The sequence below is a fragment of the Siniperca chuatsi genome, linkage group LG5 (assembly GCF_020085105.1).
Source record: "Siniperca chuatsi isolate FFG_IHB_CAS linkage group LG5, ASM2008510v1, whole genome shotgun sequence".
NCBI classification, from domain to species: Eukaryota; Metazoa; Chordata; class Actinopteri; order Centrarchiformes; family Sinipercidae; genus Siniperca; species Siniperca chuatsi.
In genome coordinates, this window is record NC_058046.1 from 9,258,403 (window position 1) to 9,283,510 (window position 25,108).

Genomic DNA, 25,108 nt, shown 5'->3' on the forward strand with positions numbered 1-25,108 from the left:
TTGGCATGAAAAGCATGTCGGCTCACCGTCTTCCTCTGAATCTGTGAGGTTGGAGTGTCGGCCCCTTTTGGGTGCTGGGTCTGACAACCTCAGAGCAGACCGGGCCGGGGGGTAGCGGTGCAGTGGGTGGCCCAGGGGCGACTCCTCCTCCAGCCTGGGCATAGGCCTCTCTGAGTCTGAATCCACAAAGGGCTCATCCAACACCTCTGTGGTCTCAGAAATAGTCTCTGTCACCACGCTGCTGTGAGGGTGGCTGCGCTGGCGAAAGCGACGCTTCCTCAGTGGCTTCTAGGTAGAAACAGGATGGGAATTAGGTGTGCCTTTGAAATTTAGTTTAAAATGACACCTACAGACTTAAAGGAGCCAGACTGACTGAGATTGAAGATAATTAGAGTAAAGTTCACGGCATGGACTTGAATCCAGTTCTAAAGTACTACTGAATGCTAGTTTATTTAGATTTTTAGTGCTCTGGTAATGTTTGTCTGACGGACAAATCAGATTTTCACATCTGATTGATCGTTTCAATATCGGCAAATCTGAACACTGTTAGTTTCTTACCTTGCATTTGAGCCCCATGGCAGGCTTGGTGAGGATGGGTGGGGAGCATGCCCTCCTCTCTTCATCATCTTCATCATCGTCATCCTCCTCTTCTTCACTGCTTTCACTGAAGCAGCTCTTCCTGACAGGCGGAGCCTCATTTAACCTGGAAATCACAGGAAGCTGTGCCAGCCCCTCTCCAGGCCCTTCCATCAGTCTGGGCTTAGGGCCTCTCTTTTTCCTTGGGGGCCGCCCTCTTCTTGTGGGGGTTATGGAGGGGTGCCTGGCCATGTCCAGTGAGTGAAAGGCTGTGGACTCTGCTTGTCTGTCCTGGGAGAAAAGGGAGGGGGGGCTGCTGGTAGAGCCTGTGGTCTTTCCTCCCTCTGTTCTCTCCTCGTCTTCATCGTCCTCGTCATCCACTGGGCGGATCTTAGGTGGCCGTCCCACCCGTGTGCTGTCTTTCACCTTGCCCCATGGCCAGTTTTTGGGTGGGCGTCCCCGTGGTCTGCGTTCTCCATTTGTTGGGGGAGGGGGTCGTGGTGGTTCTGGGACTGGGGCTGGACAGCGAATGGGAGTGGAAGTTGGAGAGCTCTGGCTAATGGGAAACCCCAGGAAGCACTTTCTTTCCTCCTCCTCCTCTTCCTCCTCCTCCTCCCTCTTCTTCCCTTGACGTATGTGCCAGGACATTGGTGGGACCTTGTGACTAGGTTTGATCTATTTAAAGATTAAGTAAAATAAAATCAATAATGAATCAATAAGAATGTACAGCAACTCTGAGATCAATCTGTTATCTCCACTTAGAGCAAATACAAAATCAATGTATTTACCTCCTTCCGGTTATCTTCCTCTGGTTCGTCATCCTCCTCCTCATCGTCATCATCTCCATCGGCATCAGAGACCACAGTGTTGGTTACAATGACGGGAGTCCAGCGTAGACACTCGGGGTCGACCTCCAGCTGCCGTGGCCGGGCCTTGAGACGAGTCATGTGGCTAGCCACCAGCTTCTCCCTTCGCACCAGGACCAGCCTGACATAACCACAGCAAAAAGACACAGGAGCATTATAACTCTGTCAAATGGCTTGGGTACATGTCAGTGTTACATGCAGTGTGTTACAATCACAGTGGGCCACCTCAGCAAAATGTTTTGGCTGCTTAGGCTGACATCCAGCAAAATCAGTATTTCATCGTAATTAAGAATTGTATTTAAACAAGGGTTTCATATTGAATCAAGTTGTTAACAATGACAACTCTGTGTCAAAAAGCTTAACAAGAATAAATGGAGTCAATTAATGAAGGCAGCAGCAGGACCTAACCTTTATTGAAGGTCAGTGGAATTTATATACATCAAATATTATAGGGACTCTGTGAGCAATGATCCTACTAAAGTCTGCTTTAAAGGCTGACTTAGGCAAAGTGTAACCTGGCTACTGGCCATATTCTGTTTTGTTTGGGTTAAGCTTTACAAGATCAATTATTGTTTTGTGACTGAGTACTGTCTAGCAACCAGATCCTCCTCCTATCTCTCACTGCACTATAGTAAGTTATACAGTATGATAATACAGGGGAAATAATGATGAAAATAATAAAACAAGTACAGCTCACTGTTTACGTCACAATGTACCTGTAACTACAGTGTGTACCACTTAAGTGCGTCCTTGACCCATTTAACATGGCACTAAGTAATGTGGTGCGTATCTGAGTGTATGCCGGTCCTGTCTCTTACCTGTCTCCTCGTTGCTCCAGCATGTTGAGGCTGTGCAGGGTGGTGGTGATGTATCCTGCGGGCAGATCCCGGTCAGTTTGCTAAGTTGTCGTATGGTGATCTGCCGGTCACGGACTTCATGGAGACACTCCAGCACCACACTGCGCCAGTATGCCATGTAGGACAGCCGACCTAGGTCCGACAGAGGCTTCTCTGGAGACCCTGGCTGGCCCTCGCGCTTGGACAATAAGTAGCCTGCAGGGAGGGAGGAACAAATCAAGGACACAGACACCATGAGCGACAAAAGATGTACACCACAGTACATGGTGTACTGTGGTTTACTGTTTTTTTTATTTTTTCATTCATTCATTTTGTCTATCAAAAGTAGTATCCACAGATATATTTCCCAGTTATTGGTGTTGTCATGTGTGTGTAGTTAAAGCTGAAGCCCTTACTGAAGTCGATGAGAAAGCGTCCGTAGCCCTTGCGCTGGTACTGTGGAAGAATCATGATGCATGATACGTTGTATTTCTGTTGACAGTGCTTCTCCTGCAGAAGAGGGAAGGACACAGACACAGACACAGACACATTCCACCATTAGAAAACACATCATGGAAACTACATCACAGAGCAGGCCTGTGTGGGTGTACAGCAGGGTGTTGATGGTGCTGCGTCCACTCACTAACTGCTGTGTTTTGGCAGTGAGATGGCATGTTAATGGGAGCACCTGCGACTGCAAACTCCACAGAGGGGCAATAGAGCTCACAGCACCCAGTGTTTATCTGGGACACAGCATGAGCATTTGTATGTTTGTAAGAATGCACCAGTGTGGGGTGACACCAATGCATTTAATTTTTATTTAATGTGAATATATTTTTCTCTCCATCTTGGTTAATGTAGTTGTTTTAGTAAATTTATACATGGTGACAATTTACAGAGCTATGTATGCCTTGAAAATGGAGGAGGCATGCATGGTGGCGGTGGTGTGAAAATACAAAATTCAGACTGAATGTAACTTTGCTGAGAGGCTGTGGGCAAGAGGGACTGAAATCCAGCACAGGGATGACGCTGGGAGCATCATGGCCATACCTTGGAGAAGTAGCCGACCAGGTGGCAACCTTTGCTGTCGTTCTGGGTCAGGACGTAGAAAAGGAAGGGCTCCACATCATAGTAGAGGGTCTTGTGGTCCAGGAACAGCTTGGCCAGGAGACACAGGTTCTGGCAGTAGATTGTGCTCACATTCCCATCAACCTGTTGTGAGATTATTGAGAAAACACATCAGTACAACACAATGACAAAATGTTTCCTAAATGACTAGTGTTCAGTCCCAGAAACACTACAGTCCAGAAGTACATCTTTAAGCTGCTGTTAGAGAGCTGTGGAACTAAGTGAAGGTGAATGGAGTCAAAGTTAGTGTCGGGCAATGATCTCAGCTGTGTCTCTGGAGACCCTGACAGATAGAGAGGGTGGAGGAGAGAAACAAAGAGCTGTAAAGAGAAAGACAAGGAGGGAGGTTCAGGTTGGCAGCTTGCCAGTTATTTCTGCTCTCCGCCGAGTAAGGATGGAGTGTAGAGCAGGGAAATAGGAGCTGCAGTGGCCATGGCTTGCAGACAACAATCCACTATATTAATCTACCGCTGCGCTACAAGAACCAGAATAACAGCGTAACTGTAAATTGGTAATTATGAATTATTCTAAAAATAACAGCGACTTTCCCTGATTAAATAAACAAAAGAATATTCCACTATAGTAGGTAGGGATGTCAATTAATCACCATTAGGAATTTGGAAAGTATTGGAGCGCCATGCATATGATTAATCCCTGAGCATGCAGATACTCCCACAGTCTTCAATAAGAATTTGTGGTAAAGCATGTGGCTGTAGTGGCGAAGTGGTTGTTGGTGTTCAACAGAGGCCTGTCTCTCTCTGTTACAGCGTCATCCACCATCACTCACTCACATTATTTTATCTTTCTTCTGGTCTTTCAGTTCATTAACTATCACCATCATTCAGTCCATCTTTCTGAACAGTTCCTCACCTCAAATACAGAGACATCATCCTTCCTGTAGATCTCGTTAGCAGGGGGGTGGAACCAGTTGCACTTCTTCATGTGCTGGTAGAGGATGCTGCGACTCTTCATGTAGCGCAGGCAGAACTCACACAAGTAGAGCTTGGGTAGTCTGGAAAGGGAATAAGAAGGGGAGTACAATGAAAGACGGAAAAGTGAGGAATGGCTATAAAATGTCATAGCTAGAGCTGAAATGAATAGTCCTTTAACTGATTAGTTGATCGACAGTACATTTATCGGCAACTATTTTGACAACTGATTAATTCTTTGGCATTTTTTTAAGCAAAAACATATGTAGATGTATCTTTTGGTTTTGGACTGTTGGTCGGGCAAAACAAGCAATATGAATTTGTCAACTTGGGAAATTGTGATGGCATTTTCTTTTTAAAAACAGTTTTTTGACATTTTACAGACCAAACAATTAATTAAGAAAATAATTGGCAGATTAAGCAATAATGAAAATAACGGTTAATTACAACCCTTTTCACAGCTCTTGTTTTGAAAGAAGCAAAAAAAAAAACTCTGCAATGCCTGAGGCATACGTGGAAACAATAGGACATGAACAACATTTTAAGGGTTAATATAATTATTTTTGCTCTTAAGGGGTCAGTAAACTTTTATTCTATGCTAATATTCTTTCACATTTTCATTTTCAAATATCTAATAATAGCAGTTTTGGTAAGAACAGCAGGGCAGATTTTATTTATTTTATACATGAATGAAAAATGAATACACCCTTGGGGAATCAGAATCAATTACCTCCCTGGCTCTGGCTGGTTACCTGCCAAAGTAGGTGGTACTGTAAACAACCTTATAATTGAGCTCCATTATGCTGGTGGTAATTTTTTATGCATACAAGCAGGACTGTGAGCTAAGTGCATTATGCTGTTGTGCTTCATTATGGTGCGTTAGCTTACCTGCTGTACTCCTGGGGGTAGGGAGATGAATACCACGTCTGGATTTCAAACTTGCCAAATTCGATGACTGATGGACAGCGCATCTGAGGGTCTGGTGGACCTGTCACCCCGACTTTCTGTTTGGGTGAGCAACAAAGATGAAGGAAGAAAGGGAGGGAGAGACATGGAAGGTCAAACCCAGGTTTACTACTGGAGTGATTAGCAGATCATGGGGCAAGCAGACAGATGACACACCAGAGACTACTGGCCTAGGAACTTGCACTCTAGTGTAATAACTAAGTGTCCATAAATGCACTAGTAACACAGGCAAACCAGTGGAACCCCCCAAACAAGAACATTACAGCTAAAACAATTGAATCGAATAAGTCAGAGGCCAAAAGCCACACCTTCTTATAATTCTCAGCGAGACCAAGCTAACTGCTAGCATGACAGTGGAGCTTTAAGTGGAGCTGTGAAAACGCATTGCCTCAAAATTTTACAAGACCAGTTTGGACAACCCTGCCTGTCGTTCATGATGACCATGTACTCCACTGCTACTCAGCCTAGATAATCACACTGGCCTTTTTCCACACATCGTTAACGCTTACTACTCTGCCTACATCAAACATGAGTACAATTCCACTCAACCACGTTGTGCCTCCAGGGTATGGTTACACTGACCAGCCCTGCCCTTTCAGACATGGAGTACGGTTTGCCATCAATCACAAACAGTGACAACACTTTACTTTAATTACCTTGTAGTGAAGCTGTTGTCCTTCAATTACCCCTTGTTATTTGCATCTACTGGTCATTTAAACCCAAACCTTTGATCCTCACTGAATACTACACATCATTCTGTTTTGCCCCATGTGCCCTGCATCTATGGTAATGGATGATTTTAATATACATGCTGAATCTGGCAGCTGTTCTATGGAAAAGTCTCCTCACAGCTCATTGACTTCTCCACCCACAAACAGCCTACGTCACCTCGTCTGAACCAGTGACTTCATCTTTTACAACCTAAGTGTTGTTGACTCTGCTCTTTCTGACCACATTCTCATTACCATTGAAATCCAGCTCCCCTGCTGCACATCGTGGGTTTACACAATATCACTTCCAATGACTCCAGCTTTGCAGCCTCAGTCATTCACTGATAGGTCTCTCCCTGGTTCTCCTACTGATGCTGTCTCACTCTACAATTTGACCCCTCTTCAGCTCCTCCTTTCCCATTGTCCCAATTCTGTTCATTAACCACATTTTTAAGACATTTTATGTTTTGTCTCTCTGTCTTTCTACCTGTAGTGCCAGCTCCTGGATGTGTCTGAACAGTTCAATGTCTTTTTCCGTCAGGTTCTCGTGGCCAGGCAGTTTGTCATCGTCGTCACGCCAGTCGCTGCCTTCCTGATTGTCTGGGGATTGAAACACAATCGACATTAATGCATATCTAGTGAGAAGCTTGCTAGATGGCGTGCCAAGACGTCTGCCGATTGATTGTTACAATGGTGCGACTGCCACAGTGGGCAGACGTTGAGGCATTTATAAATGGTTAACAGTTTTCTTAAAAGAAAGCCTGATAATCAAACAATATTTTCTTTCTAAAGATTTTTGCTAATTTACCACAGGGGATGAATGGGGTGAAAGACCAACATGTAGGTGGAGAGTTTCCTATATCCTCACGCACACTCAGAAACAGATTTTACTAAACAGTGCAGCGGAATTAGCTCAAAGTTAGCCTTTAAACACACAAGACATGAAGTGCTCGGAGAATGTGTCCCACTTCATTCACGCTTCCATGTTAAAGAGTGAAGGTTAACATACTATCTACTGAGCATATTTTTGCCACATGTGAGTTTCCTAATACACAAGTAAAATGTGATGACATCATAGATGGATATATATTTCATATATATCATCTTAATAAGCTACACTTAACTTACTTAACAGTACTCATTATTGCTCTATTACTTATATTATTACATTGTATTATTATACTGTGCATACTTATCAACCTCTAAATCCACTTTTGTACTTACACTTATTTAGCTTTTATACTTACATCCACTTTGTACTTAATTTATCTCGCCTGTATTATAGTTTATTATATTTTGATTTGCTTAGTACTTCTATTCCTGTGTGCATTGACGTGACAGTGAGCAGCTGTAACAAAAGATAGTATTTCTGATTCTGATATTTAGGTCATATCATCACAGATGCACATATATTTTCAATGATAAACCTACCACTGTGGCTGATGCCCTGATGTGTCTGCCCTGCCCCTGTCACATTTATTCTCTTCTACTGTGCTGTACTAAAGACTCTCTGTGTGTTTTTGGCGTCGGAAAGTTCAGTGGAAATAGAACTGCAGGTGGCCACTTCATATTACAAAGCAATTTCTTTTGATGCATAAGCAACAATTTTCTGAGGCAGAAAATAACAAATCAATTGTACACCATTTTTACCTCTGGTCTACAACTTCCAAATAAGTAACAGTATCAGGGGGCTGGATAATTCTTTAAAAACGGACAAAGAACACTGAAGCACAGTCTACGCATCACAATAACAGCTGGTAGTACAGAGTCTGTATGTTAGCAAACCATTTAGCTGACAACCCTTAATCGAGTCTGATAAAAGTATCGGGAAATGACGCATGAAGATACAGTATGTTTTTTAATGATATGATGCTGATGGCTCACTAAAGTGCAACTATTGACATTTTATGCTGTGGAATTGTTTGCGTTGTTAAAATTCATTCAGTCACTTCATTAATAATTTTATTTTTTTCTGTGCTGTTGCAATTTAGTTGTATGCCTCTTTCACTGAACACAATACAATACATTCACATCCCTTCATGTACATCACTCATCACTTATATTGGATTTCCAACGCTATTCATAATATCCATGTCAAATACATGAACATCAACTTTATGAACTTATGCTGCCAATCTTTTAACTTTCCATTTTTGGAAGAAACCTTCAGTACAAATCTAATATATCTTTCATCAACCAGAGCGGTTAATCTGCAGACTAAAATTTAGCCAACAATGGTAGTAAAGTGCTGTGTATATAAGCAAAAAAACACAGCTAGTCCTTACCTCCCCTATCATCTCCTTCCCCTTTGCGACTGGATTTCTTTCGGATGCGGCACTGCTGTGAGTAGTCCACCACTTCCTGCCGTGCCTTGCGGCCCTCGGGCGATGGCGTGAAGAACTTTGTGAGGGCGTCGATAAGGCCCTTGGTCTTGTTGTTGAAGCGCAGGCTGCTCTGTGACAGGTCGTCGTCGTCCCGCAGTGAAAAAAGCAGCCGATCGTCACCAGGGTAACCCTCGCATGAGGAGCTGGAGGATGAGTTGGCCGAGGCAGAGCGCTTCCGCCGACCACGCCCGCCCAGCTTCTTGAAGGGCCGCCCCGGCCTGAGGAGGAAGTGAGCACTCTGATTAAGACTGTCAGGAGGTTATACAGGGTCCAGAGCCCTGCTTATGGGACCACATACATATCTACTTGACGACAACTGAACCCTACACTATGTTTTATATATATAGAAATATAAAAGAATAAAAAATATATAAAAATATATTATATAAAAATATATATAAAAAAATATACAAAAGAGAAATGGCAATAAAATAAAATAAAAAATAGCTGTAAGCTCATTCTGGAGAGTAGGCGTTGTAGCTGTTAGCTCGTCTGCACTCTGGTGAAGCAGATATATGGCATCTTGCTGTGGCTCTCCACTGGGCTGACATTTAAGACGACAGCATTAGCTGAAGGCGTTTCTTTACCTGTTCTTAGGCCGTCCCAGTGGTGCGTTGTAGCGCCGTTTGATTTGTGCTGCCTTTTCATGTAAAAGCTTCTTTCCCTTTTTCCTGGGTTGGCAGATTTGACAAATCCACATGCCTGGGAGGGAAAGAGAAAATGCACAGGCTCACATACACTGAGGTGGATTAGACAAGACAGGCTTCAGTGCAGATACCAACATGCTCTGGGACATTAGCATTAGGTGCTTAGTTAGAGCTGGAGGTAACAACTCAAGAAATCGTTTAGTGTGACTATAATGGTCACACAGTAATGTATGAGCTTTGTGTACTCTTTCAGAGGTAGAACAGATACAAGTTGAATTCATGGGGGGCTATAAATAGGCAATGAGGCCGTAGGTGATGAGTTAAAGGAGCAGTCTTGTATATTTACCTTTTGGCATCCGGGTGAGGGGAGGATCACAGCACTCCATGTGGAAGCCCCGGTCACAGGAGTCACAGAACAACATGTTGTCCTGTGCAGTACACACACACACACACAAGTATTGATGATTATCAAAGGCTTTAGATGTGTTTCAGACAAGGTGAGTCTCAGTGACTCAATAGTGAGGCATTATACATGATAAACATACATGAAAGCTAGAACAATATATTGGGCCAAAATTGTAAGTCACATAAGGGTCAGTCAGCGCCATCCATATCCAATGAGATATGATGCACTTTGTTTGATGATAAAATGAACTGACGGCTGATCAAAGCTCCTGAGCTCATTCTAATGACACATTTTGATGAGATATGTGTCATTACATATATCTCATATTTATGCACAACAATGCATTAAAACTAATTAGTAATATCCACCGTGATTGGTTTAAGCAACTTCTTGTTTCTATTTTATTCTGCGTCCTTAAAGATGTATTTTATCATTGTGCATCTTGTCTTACCATTAAACCTCCCTGCAAACATTTGAATAACAATGACTCCTCACATGACAAGTAAGAGAAAAGAGTGAAATCATGCAGAGGCTGACAAAAATAGCTCTATCGCAGGAGCACAGATATGTCTATCAGCATCTCTATCTAGCACTTAAGTAGAGAAGAGAGTGTTCACAGACACCGTTAGGCTGCCAGTCCGCCATATTCGCTCATTCACTCACCGCATTCTTTCCTTGATCCTGACAGCTGCTGCAAGTCTTGCATTCGATGCACTGCCACCACAGAGCCTTGACTCGCGCTGTGAGCTCTGGGGAGAACTTGAGACAGGACGGGTGGCCTGCAGGTAGATAGACACACATACACAAACAAGTGCGTCAACGTCACAGATTTTTTTTGTCACTGCTGACTGACAGCCGTGACCCACTTGCATCACTGAAGGAGAAAAAAAAAGCTCCTTTTGGAATTGAAAGCCCTCACTGAATCAAACCTGGCTGCATAAAGAGTGTTCAAACATAAATGACAATCTGTCAGAGCTGTGCTTTTGCTCGGTTTATAGAGTAGCATACAAGACGGCCTTGTCTGGGACCGAAACCCACTGAGGAAAGAGGAGGAACACAATCTCTCCTCTGCTTTCACTAAGCAATGTCAGGCCTTAGTGAGAATACTACAACTCCTGGTAAGGAAAACAATATTTCTATATATAATATTTATAAAAAGGGAAAAAAAAATGATATCCCAATTTTTCTGAAAACATAGACCAGTGCCAGTATCTGTGTATTCAATTATTGTGTTCATCTTACTCAAGTACTCATACTTAGTACTTACTCATCTTACTAAGCATGGCATCCTGGACCCAAAAAAGGAGCAGAGAGAAAAGGAAATCAACCAAAATAACACTACACAACCACTATAAAGAATAATTCTAGAAGGAACTAGAAAAGGCTACATTTCCTGAAGAAAATGTAAGTGTGCTCACAGCTAAAAGCAGCAGCTATTAGCAGTTAAACTATTTGAAATGGTTGAAATACTGAAAAAAGGTAATGTGGCAGTTTAAATGCAATTAGTGAAAGAAGTTGAAATGGCAGTTAAAATGGAAGTTTCAGTTTTTTGCAACCACTAAATGAAGCTGATGTGTAAATTTAAGTTAAGTTCAAGTATCTGTTGAAGTTAAAGTGCTGAAAGGAGTATTATTATTATTTTAACCAATCACATACTTTGCAGACAGCTGATTGGATCCTCTTCCTCTGTGGTTGTGTCTACCAACGCATAAGCTGCGTTTCGATTGCAGGAACTTTCCCCAGGGACTAGGAACCTTTGGAGGAACTCTGAGCGTTTCTAATGCAGGGACCAGGGTCTAAATTAAGTTCCGGGGACATTATTTTACCCCCCAAAAGGCCCCTGCTTGGGACTTTCCAAAAGTACAGGAACTTTCGGAGTAGGGCTTGCTAAGCAGTGGCTTTTCATGTATCTGAAAACAAGTATATACTACTCTATATGTAAAAAGACACATAATGCTTATGCTTGTGTTACCATATTCTAATATTTACAACACTCTGAGGAAGTAGTGGATGTCAATTTCACCCTTATACACTGGTAAGCTCAGTATTTAAAACAGGTGAAATGCAGCTATAATAGAGTGAAGTGGTGTTAAGAAGTGTTTTAAAGAAGCTCATGTCTTACTGGTCACAAAGCAGCACTCACCACTATTGCCACAGTCTGCGCAGGAGATGAGCTCCTCCGGCCTCTTATCACGATTCTGCTCCTTGGTGCCCAAGCAGAAGCTGCAGATGGGGATGGGCTCTGCCACCGGCTGGCAGAGGGACAGAGCAGAAGGGAAAGGGGGACACAGGAGAGAGGAGAGAAGGTTGAGACTGTCAGTCAACTTAACAGCTTAATTGTACAAATGAAAACAACAAAGTGGCCTTGTGTGTCCTGCAATTGGGGATGACTGTTGCTGTGTGTATTAACAAGCCACGAGCAGACTGAAAAGTACGACACCATAGAGCACGAGGATCTGTGAACAGAATTTAGGATAATGAAGAGCATGAGAGCTACTGTGATAACTGAGTTTGTATAATTTATGTGACATGTCATGTTAGAGGCTGCCATCGTGCGTCAATGTCTCTGCTGATTCCTGTGTCTCAGTTCCTTTGGTTGTACTGGCTAAGGAGTTTAATTCCAGTGCAACGTGTCCCATTTTGACACTTAATCTGAAACATGCCATCAGACATTCAGTTCCGGGGCTATATAAATCTTTTAGTGTGTCCCCGAAAACATAAATCATGCCAGCAGGTATGTACTCAGACACAAAACAAACACATTATCTGATATGCACACAAGCACCAACCTAAGCCAGGTTTGTGTCCAGGGAAACAAAAGGAAGACTAACACTTAACATGTTGTTAGACATCAAATAGACTTGTGTGTCCAATAAAGCTGAAAAATCACATCCCTGAAGCACTGCAGGTGCACTTCATACAGGCACAAACACAAATGGGAGGGGCCATGAGGTGACTCTCCTTCAAAGTTTCTGGAGCCTGGAAGCCCTGAGGGGAAGTGTTGGCTTACTGCTACCTCAGAGTATACCGCAAGTAATTTTCAGCAACACATTCTGTTTGTACTGAGCAGTATCCAACAGATATAAGTGAGTCAAATTTGTATTACTGTCACAATTTAACCATAAAAATCTTTTTACTTTGGCTGTGATATTCACACCTCACATAAATGTCCTGTATACAAATTAATTTTGGTAGCATCAAATGCCAGGAGAACTAATATTGTGTTTGAAAAATTCTGTAATATTGTACGGTGATTTAAGGTGCCTATAAAAACTCCTTTTGACCTTTTCATATTTTATTGTTTAACACTGAAAATCAGTGGGCATAATTAGGATATTCTGACAGTGATCAAATTAAAAAGCAAAACCAAATATCTTCAAATTGATGCAAGCACAGATTTAAAATGCATATATATACATATATATGCATTGTATGTTCATCAGAAAATAATTTAACTGTGGCACAGCCTGCCTAGAGCAAGCTGTCCTCAAAATTGTCTGTGTGAGATGGAAGTGATGGACACTCTGAAGCAGCTACAGGGCTCCATGGCTGAAATGGGAGACGCTGCATACGACATCTGTTGCTTTATGGTAGAGCAGCAAAGAGAAAAGCACTGCTGAAAACAATTCACATGACATCTGGGCTGCTGTTTGCCAGGCACATGGGAGATTCTGAGACTAAGAAGGTTCTGATGACAACAAAGTGGAGCTTTTTGGAAATCATACTAAACTCTAAACTATGTTGTGATTCCCACATTCCTGCATGTCAGCGCAAACACTGCACGGTAGCATCATGCTGTGGGAATGCTTCTCTGCAGCACGCCATTGAAGATAGGGGGGTAACATGACTGCAGCAGAATCTGCAAGAGAACTACCACATGGGGGAAGACGCATGCCCAAACATAAAGCCAAAGCTTTAACACAACAACATCCTAGAGTTGACGAGTCAGAATCCAGGCCTCAACCCAATTCAGAACTTGTGGCAGGAACTGAAAACTGCTGATCACTCCCAGTCCTCCTGAAACAATTTGACAGAACTTTCTCAACTCAATTTAAAACGGACTTGAAGTGGATAAATTCTAAGCAATCTTTGTGTTTTATATTTATGCTTAATTTGGATTAATCTGCAGAGATTTGTTTTCGCTTTGACTATTTGTGTGTTCATCAGTGTCAAAGACACTAATTATTCAAAGTCATAACACAATAAAACAGAAAAAAGCCTGGGGCAGATAGTTAAGACACCTCATAATAAAGCATCTTTTACTGTTGATTCAATTAATCCAACTCATTTATGAGGCTGTGGTTTGTGGTACCTAACCATTGGTCTGTGACATAAGTATGTTGTTCTACAAAATTCAGTTAGCAGCATGGCTTTTAGCAGAAAGTTAGCATGTGACCTGTGATATTTTAAGAGGCAGATGCTGTAATCATCACATGGCAAACCACGAATATAAAAATTAAGTTTATTTGGGAGAGCTAGCTGCAAATTACACTTTTACCTCAACATACACTCATACTTACATAACTTCTATCACTACTTACTATGACTTTACAGGGTAGTTGCCAAATATGAAAAAAGGAAGAGTTTCTCAAGCACATCCCTGGTGACAATGATGAATACACTATCAGAATATACTAATCTGTACATTTTAGATCATTGTGTTATTTGGAAATCATGAAAAACTCTGTATGAGGCACATTCCTAAGGTCACAACATGAACTACAACCCACAGGGGACAATCCGATCATTTATTTAAATTGGAAAAACAGCAGCGTGACATTCACTGAAGATGGTGTTACGAGGTTTTCTACAGGACAACAGTGTAAATGCACATAGCTGCAGAGAGCTGGGTAGGCAGCAGGTCCTGGCAGGGAGGAGACAGGGACAAGAGCTTGATTTATTGGGTTCATTTCCTTCTGACTCAGGCTGCTTCCAACACCCCCCGCTACCCCTCTACCCACCCACCTAACCGCACAGGGACAGAGAGGGAAAGAAACAAAAGGTATGGAGTGAGGGAGTAACGGAAGAAAGAGGTAAACAGAGAGAGGAGGGTTGTAAAGAATGAGTAGTGAAGAGAGAGGCAGAGACATGCAGGTGCAAAGAGGAAGATAAATGCATAAGCACTAGCTTCTCTATTTCTGAAACCATTTTCCATTCTCACAAGAACAATTATACAAAATGGTGATTATGTACTGGATTATACTGTAAGATTCCAAAACAAATCATTACTAATCTCCATATGATCTGAATGCATGATGAAAATAGCTATATTGGTCTGCGAAACAAACCAACAAAGTCACTGAAGAGAAATGGAAGACAGCAACAAGAAGAAGAAAGAAAAGCGGAGAGGAGTGCGAAAAAAAAAACAGAGCAAGGACAAAAATAAGAATCCAGAGGGCAAGAGAGCAAAGGAAATGGAAAGGGAAAGAGAAGAAAGAGAAAATCTGCAGCAGCAGTCCTCTGAGCTGCCTGCGTGCGAACAACACCTCAATCATTCCTGACGCTTAACCCCTTCCCCGCTGGAGGAGGTCAACTGCTCCCACTCGCCCTTTGAGCGCTCGAGTAAACATGAGCTGAGAGCGAGCGTCGCCTTTCTCTCTCTCACACACACACACACACACACACACTGTATAAAGATGCACGTTACAGTGAGGCTTCAGTTACTGGCTGTCACTGTAAATTAATCCCCAACAGATACTAAAAAATGAAAAGCTAATCCTCCCTCCACGACAGGGATATTGGAACAGCGAAACACAATCCTCAAATTCCTCCTGAGAGCTGTTTTTCCTCCCTGTTTCAGCCTTTTCTACCTCAGCCAGCGCTGGCTGCCAGGACTGCTCATACACCACAGCATCGCTCTAGAAATTTCTCACATCGACTGACTGACTGATTTAAGTGTCATGGTCGACATTTGACTTGTGTGTGTGTGTGGATGCATGTGTGTCTATTTTAAGCCTGTGTGTTCATGCTTTGGCATGTGCTCTGTGTTTTTCTAACATAAGGAGGATTCAGGAACAAAACGTTTTTCTGAGCCAAAAAGACACGCCTTGTGGCAACTGTTAGCAACTAGCTGCAATGACTGGGTGGACCTGAAATGCCATACAAACATGTCTTGCAAGTTACAGGCTCCTCTACAAACACATGCCTACACACAAACAGACGACAGGTGAAGGTACCCTAGTCTAACCCAGCTGACACACCCACCCATGCTTTATGGATCACTTAGCACAACGTTGCCAAAAACACTCCATATCCTGTACCATTGTGCTCCAGTGTTAGCCTAGTTCTTCATTTTGTTTTCAAAAGGGTCGGAATTAATACCCGAGGCAACATGTAGCATTGTCTAAGACCTTGTACATGGAGATAATAGGTTATAGAAAACCACTTGTGGTGGCCCTATTTCCCCTTTATAAACTGGCTTTTGTTATCCAAAGAGAGAGGATAGGAGAGTGAGACAGGAAGGACAGAACAATGGAGGAAAGGCGAAAGGAGAAGGAGAAATGGAGGAGGAGCGGAGAAAGGATAAAAGGCAATGGGAGAAAAGATAGAGGGTAAAGCATTGCTGTTGTCCTTGTCTCGTCTCAAGTCAAGGATCTCATTAACATGGAAGCCCAATCTCAGCAACCCCCCCACCACACTTCCCTTATGGCTGCCCCCACCTCGAACACAAACTCATTGATCACTGTTACAGGACATACTGTGCAATCAGAGACAACATACAAACTGAGGTTGTCAAAAGTATTGATACTTTGATACTTTTTCGATACGTCTTTAAAACGATATGATCTCCATTAATTGTACATTCGATAGTATCGAAAGTACCGAAGCTAAAAAAAATAAATAAAGAACCCCCCAAAAAACCCCAGCTCTACAATCTTTAGATGCTGTTCGGCACACCTCCAGTTTAGAGAAACAAACAGGAGTACCAACACAGAAGCTAAGCAATGCACTGCTGAGGACGGGGGCAGCAACAAAACCTATTTTAGCCACCTAAAAAGCATGTCTAAAACAAAAAAAAATTCCAAAAATTCAATATCAGCTTAAGAGTACGCTTTATTTATTTTATTTTCACTGACTTACCTTGAAGAGAGCAAATATGGATATAATGGCTTCAGTTTCCCGTCGGAAAGGCTGTCTGACTGCAAGGTAAAGCATTGAATATATTCTAAATATAGCGTACACTTAAAGTGATTTTTTTTTAGATGGCAAAATAAGTTTTGTTGCTGCCCAGACCCACAGCAGTGCATTGCTTGGCTTCCGTGCTGGTACTCCTGTTTGCTCCTCCACACTGGGGGCGTGCCGATCACTGTCTACTGTAGGTATTTATACAGGAAACCCACAGAGACCACTGTACTGTGTTTACAAGTGAAGCAACATTAGAGAAAAAAAGAAATACTAAAAGCAATAATAACGACATAAAGAATGTGGGGCCTACAAGGTAGGAAAAACATAACAATAGTAATAATGTTAATTACTATTAACATTATTACAAATAAGTTGGTATGTGTTCAGTGACTTTTTCTGTACCAGCACTGTGTGCAGGTTGTTAATTAAAAAAAAAAAAGAAGAAAATAATTATACAATGATGTCTGCCTAAGGCTTCTTTTTGTTTTTGTCGTGGTACTGAAAGCCAAACACACACACACTTGTAGTCATTAGAGGCACTAAGCACTAGTAGTCATGAGACACACCTTGATACACCATTGTTACATTTTCTTAAAAGAGCACACAAACATGCATGAATGTATGTTCAAGTGACATCAGTTGACAGAAGAGTAAACTTAACATTTCAAATCTGAAATCCCTGTAGCCCCACTAGCCTGTAAATGACTTTAAATTAACTGGTCTACATTTCCATGCGACATCTACAACAGCCTGAGGAAGACCCTGTGTTGTGCCAACGTGCCCTACATTAAAATCGAGGTTAGCCAGGGAGCACAAAGCTAAATCGGCGCTTCAAACGGAGCGGGGCTGGCCGTGCTCCAGCCGTCACTTCCACAGCTGCTCAACACATTGGCTCTATTTGTGGGTTGGTGAGGTTAGCCATACGCAAGGCCTCACACAGCTACACTTCCTGTGCCAAATGCCATTCACATCACAGTCACTGCTGAGCTGGAGGTAACTGCTCCCCCTGGGCTCTGACACTACTGCTAATACCGTTTCTATAGACTCATGGCTAGCAGTGTCTGTTCGACCTGGTTGTTCTTCTGCAGCCAATAGGGTCAAATTGGAACACCTTCACTGAAAAAACAAATGATGGCCAATGCTAAGGCTACACACTGGTAAAACTCCGGCACTGTATAAACACACTATACAGCATGTATTTTGCATATGACAAGCCTCAGACACAGACCTCACTTTGGACAGTTTTTTTATCATAATTATTTTCTAAAGAAATAGTCCAGATGAAAACTGTTGACGGTGAGGTCTGTGGATTATCTTGAGCAACTTGGGAACACTGTTTCTTGAAAAACACATCGCTTGTCGAGTTTTCAAATGTCATTTTTCACTACTTTGAGCAGCACAAATGAAATTCCATTCCCCATGATTGTATCTGGGGTGGCAGCAGAACTCAGAGGCAGATATGACAGGAAATACACACATAACACAATCTGGCACGATACCACTTGAAGTAAGGAAGAAAATACAGTATGTTCATTATGATTTCTGTAAAAATTACCCTTTTAATAAATGTGTACTTAATGCTCAACAGTTTTTCCATTTCTCTGCTGGTGTGTGCTGCTAAATGTCAAACAAGAACTGGGTCTGTGGTAGCAGCGCAGCATGAGGTTAAAGATCATGCCATCAGAGAGCGGAACAAGCTTTTTCAATTTTAGGCACTAATAATGGCTCAACTGAGGCCAGGGCTCTGACAAAATTGAAACAATAGATGTCTGTCAAGGAAATGGAGGCAGAAATAAAGACTTTCGGGATCAGTCAAAAATCTGAAATTCAAGAAAAGTTGACAATAGAGTCATGGCAACCAACTTAGTCATTTTCCCAGCATTCCTGTGGTGTAGTGCTAACCCTGAGAATGTTTCCATCCATCCAGCGAACACACAAAATCATCGCCTGTGACTACACAACATGATATAGCAGCAAAAGAAGAAGGGAAGAGAAGAGACAGAAAAAGATGAAGAAGCGGGTTGCATATAGGGCTGCAGCTATCGATTAAGTAATCGAATATTCTACCAATTATTGATTAATCGAGTTATCGGATAAGAAATACATTTGCTTTATTAAAGAGCAATAGTAAATATGAAAAAGAGAAAATAAGACAGGTCTCTTAAAATGAACAACTAATTGGTTTCATTTTTAGAAAATTTGACATTTTTTATACAATAATTTTATATGTCAAAACTAAACATTTAGTGCATTTAAGTGCCATATTTCATTCTGGGTTTTAAAGAAAGCACGTTCTGAAATGCAAAACCAAACACCTTTTGCTTAACACCACCCCCCCGGATATATACTTAACTTTCAGAACTACAAGTTTCAATCTTACAGCTCAGGCATAACGTAAGCCTTTACTGTCTTCTTTCTGTTGAGGCATGGACGTCGTGCTATTGTGGTAGGCTAGTTCAGTTTTACAATAGATAGACTATACAGAGTTTAGTCTTTGTAATCTGCGCTGTCAAATCACACCAAAGACGCTCTGAACTGTCTCTGATCTCACACACAGCGTAAGCGCGCTGTGCAACAGTAATTATAATCTGTGCAAAACACAGCGAACTGTATTTAATTTTATGGATTAAACAAAGCTTCGATGCTAATTATTTGCAACGAAGCTTCGTTTATGATTTATAGCAAAAGAGTTACTTGAGGAATTGCTTTAGCCTTAGTTGAATAGAATCAATGTCTGAGGGCATTTTGTATACACGGTCCTCCGAGTGACGATACACGGTGTCTTCACCTTGAGCAAACACAAGCAGAGGTAATGTGTGTGATGTTACAGAGACAGGTGGAGGTCGATCCAATACCGGCAAAGTGGAAGGAATTGCAGTGGATAAATACAGTATATCCATTATGGTTCATAATGAGAGTTGCCTAATGTAGCAGCTCCACAACCACTACCAGCAAAGGAACCATTAGCTGCAGGATGCTAGCCTGTTATAGGGTCAGTGGGACATTTTGGAGGGAAATCGCCACAACCGCAGCACCGTGTACGAGCAGAAAATGTGACTGTGTGTGTGTGTTGTTCACAAGTCACTTTTTTCACACGTCCTCACCGTGACACTGCACGTCGACATCGAGAACTCTGGTTCACCCCGCTCCAGCTGTTGAGGAAAGGGCAACCGCGGGGCAGGGAGATTGCTCTTGTCTATTATGACGGGATGAACATCACACACACACACACACACACACACACACACACAACTATATATCCACACTGATATACACACAAAGGCTCAGCGTAAAGCCCATCCCACCTAATGGCCGTAGCCTCATACTACTAACGGGCGCTCAGGGAGGCAATGAGGTTTGCCATCTATATCCATGACCCCTGGTTGACTTCGCTCCCCCATTCACCTCCCCCTTCATGACCTGGCAATGGTACCCTATTAGGGTGAGAGGGGGGAGACAGAAGTAGGGTATGGGATCCCGTTTGAATGGAGCGCTCTGACAAAAACATCAGCATGTTGAGTACACAAATCTCCTCCGCAAATGGGGTCAAAGCCAGTGCTTTGCCATTTGTTTTGATTCCCGCCCCCCTTCACTCACACTCTCGCTCTCCTCCTTTCCTTAGGAAATCATAACTGTTAGCAATCATGCAGGGCAATATGGCAATGATGCATCAGTGGAAGAGTGGGAGAGCGGAGGAGAGTGATCATGCAACACCCGTCTCTGTCGTGCACAGTTACTATCTCTTTGACGCACAGGATAACCTATACATCAAGAACACACCAACAGTCACTCGCAAAACACATATGATTGAGCAGCAATAAGGTTTCATCCTCTGGAGAGATATATGAAGGATACATCACAAGAATAGGCAGGGAAGAAGAGTAAACAGGCTTGTGTGAATGCCAGACACAAATGTCAACTTCCTCACTGATGCCGCAGCTTCTCCATGCCCTATCTAGCCTGAAAATGAGACTCACAAGCAAACAACAAAACCTCCCTATTCATGTCTACACGTTTAATTCATAATCTTTGACTGATGAATTATTTCACTGATGCAACAGGGTGGTCTCCTGAAGCAAAATTGCTTGTGCCAATGTCTAGTTTAAATTTACAGGATTTGATAGATCTTACTGGTGCAATATGAAGTCACATAAAAAATAAATTCACATATGCAGAAACATTGTTTTCACACTGAGTTATGCATTATTTTGCGTCTGTTTTCATTTGGTTCTGTGGGGCAGAGTAGCAGGCCGATCAGTAGCTGATCAGTAGCTGGGTCAGAGAGAAGGAGGAGGTTGATTTCTGTTTGTCTTAAGAGGTGGGCCATCTGCAGCCAAGCAGGTCACTGTGTTAGGCAGACCCCATGTGACTCCAGCCTGCTCTCTAGGCTAATCCTACTCTGTGTGTGTGTGTTGTGTGTATGGGCGTCCTTACCAGCAGCTTCCGTGGCTGCAGACTTGTATATACACACCCACAAAGGGGCAAGATAAAGCCAGGAGCCAGTCAAAACAGTGTTTAGAGCCGGTCTAGTGTCCTCCAGATCTACGTCTGCTAACCGACTGATAACCTGAGAGACATATGACCCAATGATGGGCCGCTACGCTGGCAGCCTGTAGCTCTAATGGGTTTATTTACACATTGGTTGTTAGAATCCATGTTTGCATGTCTGTGGGCATCTGAAGTTATGAGAACTGATGTGTGTGTGTGGTCTCGTGTCAGAATGCACTCAGTTTGTGTTTAGGTCTGTGTGTTTCATTCTTAGCATTCAGTTGAATGGTTTCGTGTGTGTGTGTGTGTGTGTGTGTGTGTGTGTGTGTGTGTGTGTGTGTGTGTGTGTGTGTGTGTGTGTACATGTCCCTGGCCCTGAGAAGAAGAGGGTAGCAGCCGGCTGCTCTCTCTGATCAGGTTACAAAAGTGGGTGTGTTCCCTCTCTCCTCTGTCGCCTGCATGTCTGCCTCTCCCTCTCTCTAACTCATTCTGTCTCTCTCGCTTTCTTCTCCCTCTATGTCTTTGCCTCTCTCTCCCCCTTTCTGGTTACAGAGGCCTGTAGCTTGCGTCATCCAGGCCTCTTCCTCTGGCACCACTACAGACCACCTCTCTCTCACTCGTCTGTGTTCCTCCCCTTCCCTCTCTTTCTTTCTTCCTCCCATCTCCTGACGGCTCCTGAAAGGGAGCAGCCCTGCAGCTGGCCCACACTCCCTGCAGGAGGCTGGGAGCCATGTGACTCTCTCCCCTGACGTCTTCCTCCACCTCTGGAGGACTTCTGCTGAAAACTGGCCCGCCAGCCATCCAACCAGCATCGTTCTAGTATTGCTGGGTTGGCCAACAGTACGCGCACACACCTGGGATTCTATCACTTATACATTCAGCAAAACAATGTAACACTGACCAACTGGGTTCACTGAGGTCTTTCTAACATGTATTCTGATCTGATACCCCTGGTCTCCCTAACCGACATCGATAACATCATAAACACAAAGATGCACACTCTAGTTTGTGGAAAAACGCTCACTCTGGCATCTGACTGATCTTACAAATGTTGCTCAACCTTTCTCAGCCACTTCTGAACTAATTGCAATGGGCTATCTGGTATAGACCACTACACCATATGCTGGATGAACTAAAACTAACATTCACACAGTCAAAGACCTTACTGTGCTGTAGTAAATTACAGCCTTGTAGGCCATGACCAATTTGAACAAGCAGAGAAAATGCAGTGCCAACATCTTGGGTATTGCCAGTTGATAGATCTGGACAATTCTGAGTGTGCAGCAGCTATTGTGCAATGGGAATGTGTCTTGTATGGATTACAGAAAGACCCAAGGTGTTTTATGTTACTTTCACAGATCACACTCACTTTCTTTTTGTTGCTCCAAAAAAGTTTTAACTGAAGAGCACATCAAATCTCTTGTCACACTTGCCTCAACTACAGTTGCTGTTTCAACAGGATATTAGTGATCTTATCAGACACGTGATGCCAACAAACCAAAGTGCTTTACACCCATTTATCTTTTTACATATGTATTTATACAACAGCTTTTGCCATCAACAGTGATCAGCAACATCCAAATGGTAAATGTTACATCCATTTGACATGCCAATAATGACCTTAATAAATGTGACCACATGTCTTTTCAGATGTATTTCATGAATGTGTGTAGGTTTGAGGTGCATGCACACAGTTTTAAATGTTTGTTTGCGGAAGACGTACATGCAGAGACAATACCTTGTCTTTCTCATGAGGCAACAACCGCACAGGTGGCAGTGATTCAAGAGACACCGTCCCGGTCCCGTCATCCAGGGAGCTGCTGCGGCTGACAAGCTGGAACAGTGGACCCTGCTTGGTCACACGTCCATGGGCCACAGCCCTCTTCAGGGCCACCCTCAGCTGCTGGTGGAAGAGGCCAGGCCCCATGGAGCCACTGCCTGACAAGTAGGCTGCCACATCAGCCTGGCACTTGAGAAAGCGCTCAAGGTTCTTTAAGCTGGAGCCACTAGGCTCATGGAGCCCCTCCAATGCCCGCTTGATCAACTTGTTCCAGTCGAGTCCCGGTTTCTTCCCCGAATGGGAGTGAGAGCTACCACTGCCGCCGCCACTGCTGCTGCTGCCACCTCCTCCTCCTCCACCTCCACCACCACCACCACCTCCTCCTCCTCCTCCTCCCCCTCCTCCTCCTCCTCCTCCAGAGCTGCCACTACCTTTGGGCTTGGGCAGAGCCAAGCGCCCAGGGTTGTCAGGGTCCTTGTAGGAGTTTAGACCTTTGTTGGTGACCTTAAGGATGGTGCCATCCTTGACGCTAAGCTCTAACTGCTCCAAAACTGTTTTGCGGTCCAGACCATGGGACATAGAGACCGCATTGCAAATGCGCTCCTCTGATGGTCGCTGCTTTTGCTTCTTCACCTTCTTGATGGCCTCTAGGATCCATTGGGTGTACATTGGGTTGGCCAGTTTCACCATGGCTGCGATCTGAGTGGGTGAGGGGGCCCTGAGGCCTTACCACAATGACCACACGCAATAAATAGGGACTGTACGGCAAGGAAACACCTGGCCTGCGCCGTAGCGCCGCCGCCTCCTCTTCCTCTTTGCCCTCTGCCTGCTTACTATCCCTTGTCCTGGGGTCGCACAGAGAGTCCCTCAGAAGCTGAGTATGAGCAGCACGGTAATGAGCAGCTGACCATAGCACAAACCCCCTGAGCCAAGCCTCCACCCGGTAAAATGCAGTCTACCCACCACCCACTCCCAGCCAGGTGAAGGTCCCTGGCGAGAAGCAGGGGGAGTGGATGAAGTAGCAGGTCTATTAGTAATTTAAACTCCCACAGCACACAAGGTAGGGTAGAGTAGATCTTGACAATAAGAGGGGCTTTCACAAAAATACGGTGTATCCCACTTTGCCAGTCGCAAAATACCTATACACGGACAATAAAACCTGATCAGTCAGTTTCCTGTCCCTGGCAAACTAGCCAGTCTCAAAGTGAGTTGTGAAAGATGATCATGGTCTCCAGGAAATGAAATTTGTGTTTCAATGATAAAGGTGAGGGCAATACAGTAGATATGTTTTCTGTGGATTACAACATTCCACAAGATAAGGACTTTTTTCTGCATCCACGTTTCCTTGTTCTCGCTCGCTGTCTTCTACTCTTCCAGCAGTCTGGGCTTCTCAGCTCTGGGACGGACCAGATATCTCACCCCAGGGAGCAGCAAGGGCTGATCACCTTCATGCCTATTGGATTTAATCGGTAGATGAGGAACCCTGCACAAAAAAAGAAAATAACACACAAAGACAAAGGTTAGTGAAACCTTGCAGAAAAAAGGTGAAACACTTGATAAAGTAGGAAACAAATATGTCAACAATGTTAAGTTAAGGGATGATGAGTTGGAGTGAGATGCAGATAACCTTAGATAGGGTACAACGTTTTAAACACATGCACATTATACAGTGCACTAACACACATATATAAACAAAGCCATGCATGCCCTTAGATGTTTGACCATGCACTACTAACAAAACTGAAAATTATGAAGCGAGGCAATAACTGATACATGTAACCTCTCAGCACCCTGTTAATCATATTTGTAAACAACCATGCAGTCCTCATGTTACATGGATATCACTGTCAAAACCACAGCCACTATAGCACATGGATAGTCAAAGAACAGGAATGACCATAACCTCTAATAAACACTAGAAATGGCACAGATTTGTCATAAAATTATGGAATCGATGAGGTATAAAAGGGTAAACAACATCATCCTAAAAACTGCACTAGCAAGTTGACCATTGGGCTAGTTGGGTTGCTAACGTAAACATGATGCAGTCAAAACACAGACTGTTAGCAAACATTAGCTGAGAGGCTAGCTAAAAATCAAAGCTTAGTCAATTGCCGCATTGCCAAACTTCTTTCTGTGGTGCTGTTTACTCTCACTGATGTATTAAGCAGCTAAGTATCTGACAACAAGTCTTCCCGCTAACAGCTGTTGTTTAGCAAGCTAACGTTAGAAGCTAGCCCACGAGCTAACGTTACGATTATGTTACT

At 43.2% G+C, this 25,108-nt stretch overlaps 1 protein-coding gene across 1 annotated transcript in view; it reads right to left on the bottom strand.

The window, feature by feature from the left end:
* Window positions 1-25,108, bottom strand: part of kat6a (K(lysine) acetyltransferase 6A) — a 31,729-nt gene that overhangs the window by 5,784 nt on the left and 837 nt on the right. The window contains 16 exon segments of the mRNA XM_044196984.1: window positions 27-288; window positions 559-1,251; window positions 1,365-1,563; window positions 2,261-2,310; window positions 2,313-2,494; window positions 2,695-2,788; window positions 3,329-3,490; window positions 4,277-4,418; window positions 5,224-5,339; window positions 6,499-6,611; window positions 8,297-8,613; window positions 8,983-9,097; window positions 9,389-9,470; window positions 10,112-10,227; window positions 11,592-11,700; window positions 22,800-24,324. Coding sequence (XP_044052919.1) covers window positions 27-288; window positions 559-1,251; window positions 1,365-1,563; window positions 2,261-2,310; window positions 2,313-2,494; window positions 2,695-2,788; window positions 3,329-3,490; window positions 4,277-4,418; window positions 5,224-5,339; window positions 6,499-6,611; window positions 8,297-8,613; window positions 8,983-9,097; window positions 9,389-9,470; window positions 10,112-10,227; window positions 11,592-11,700; window positions 22,800-23,531 — 3,484 coding nt within the window. The 5' untranslated portion in view covers window positions 23,532-24,324.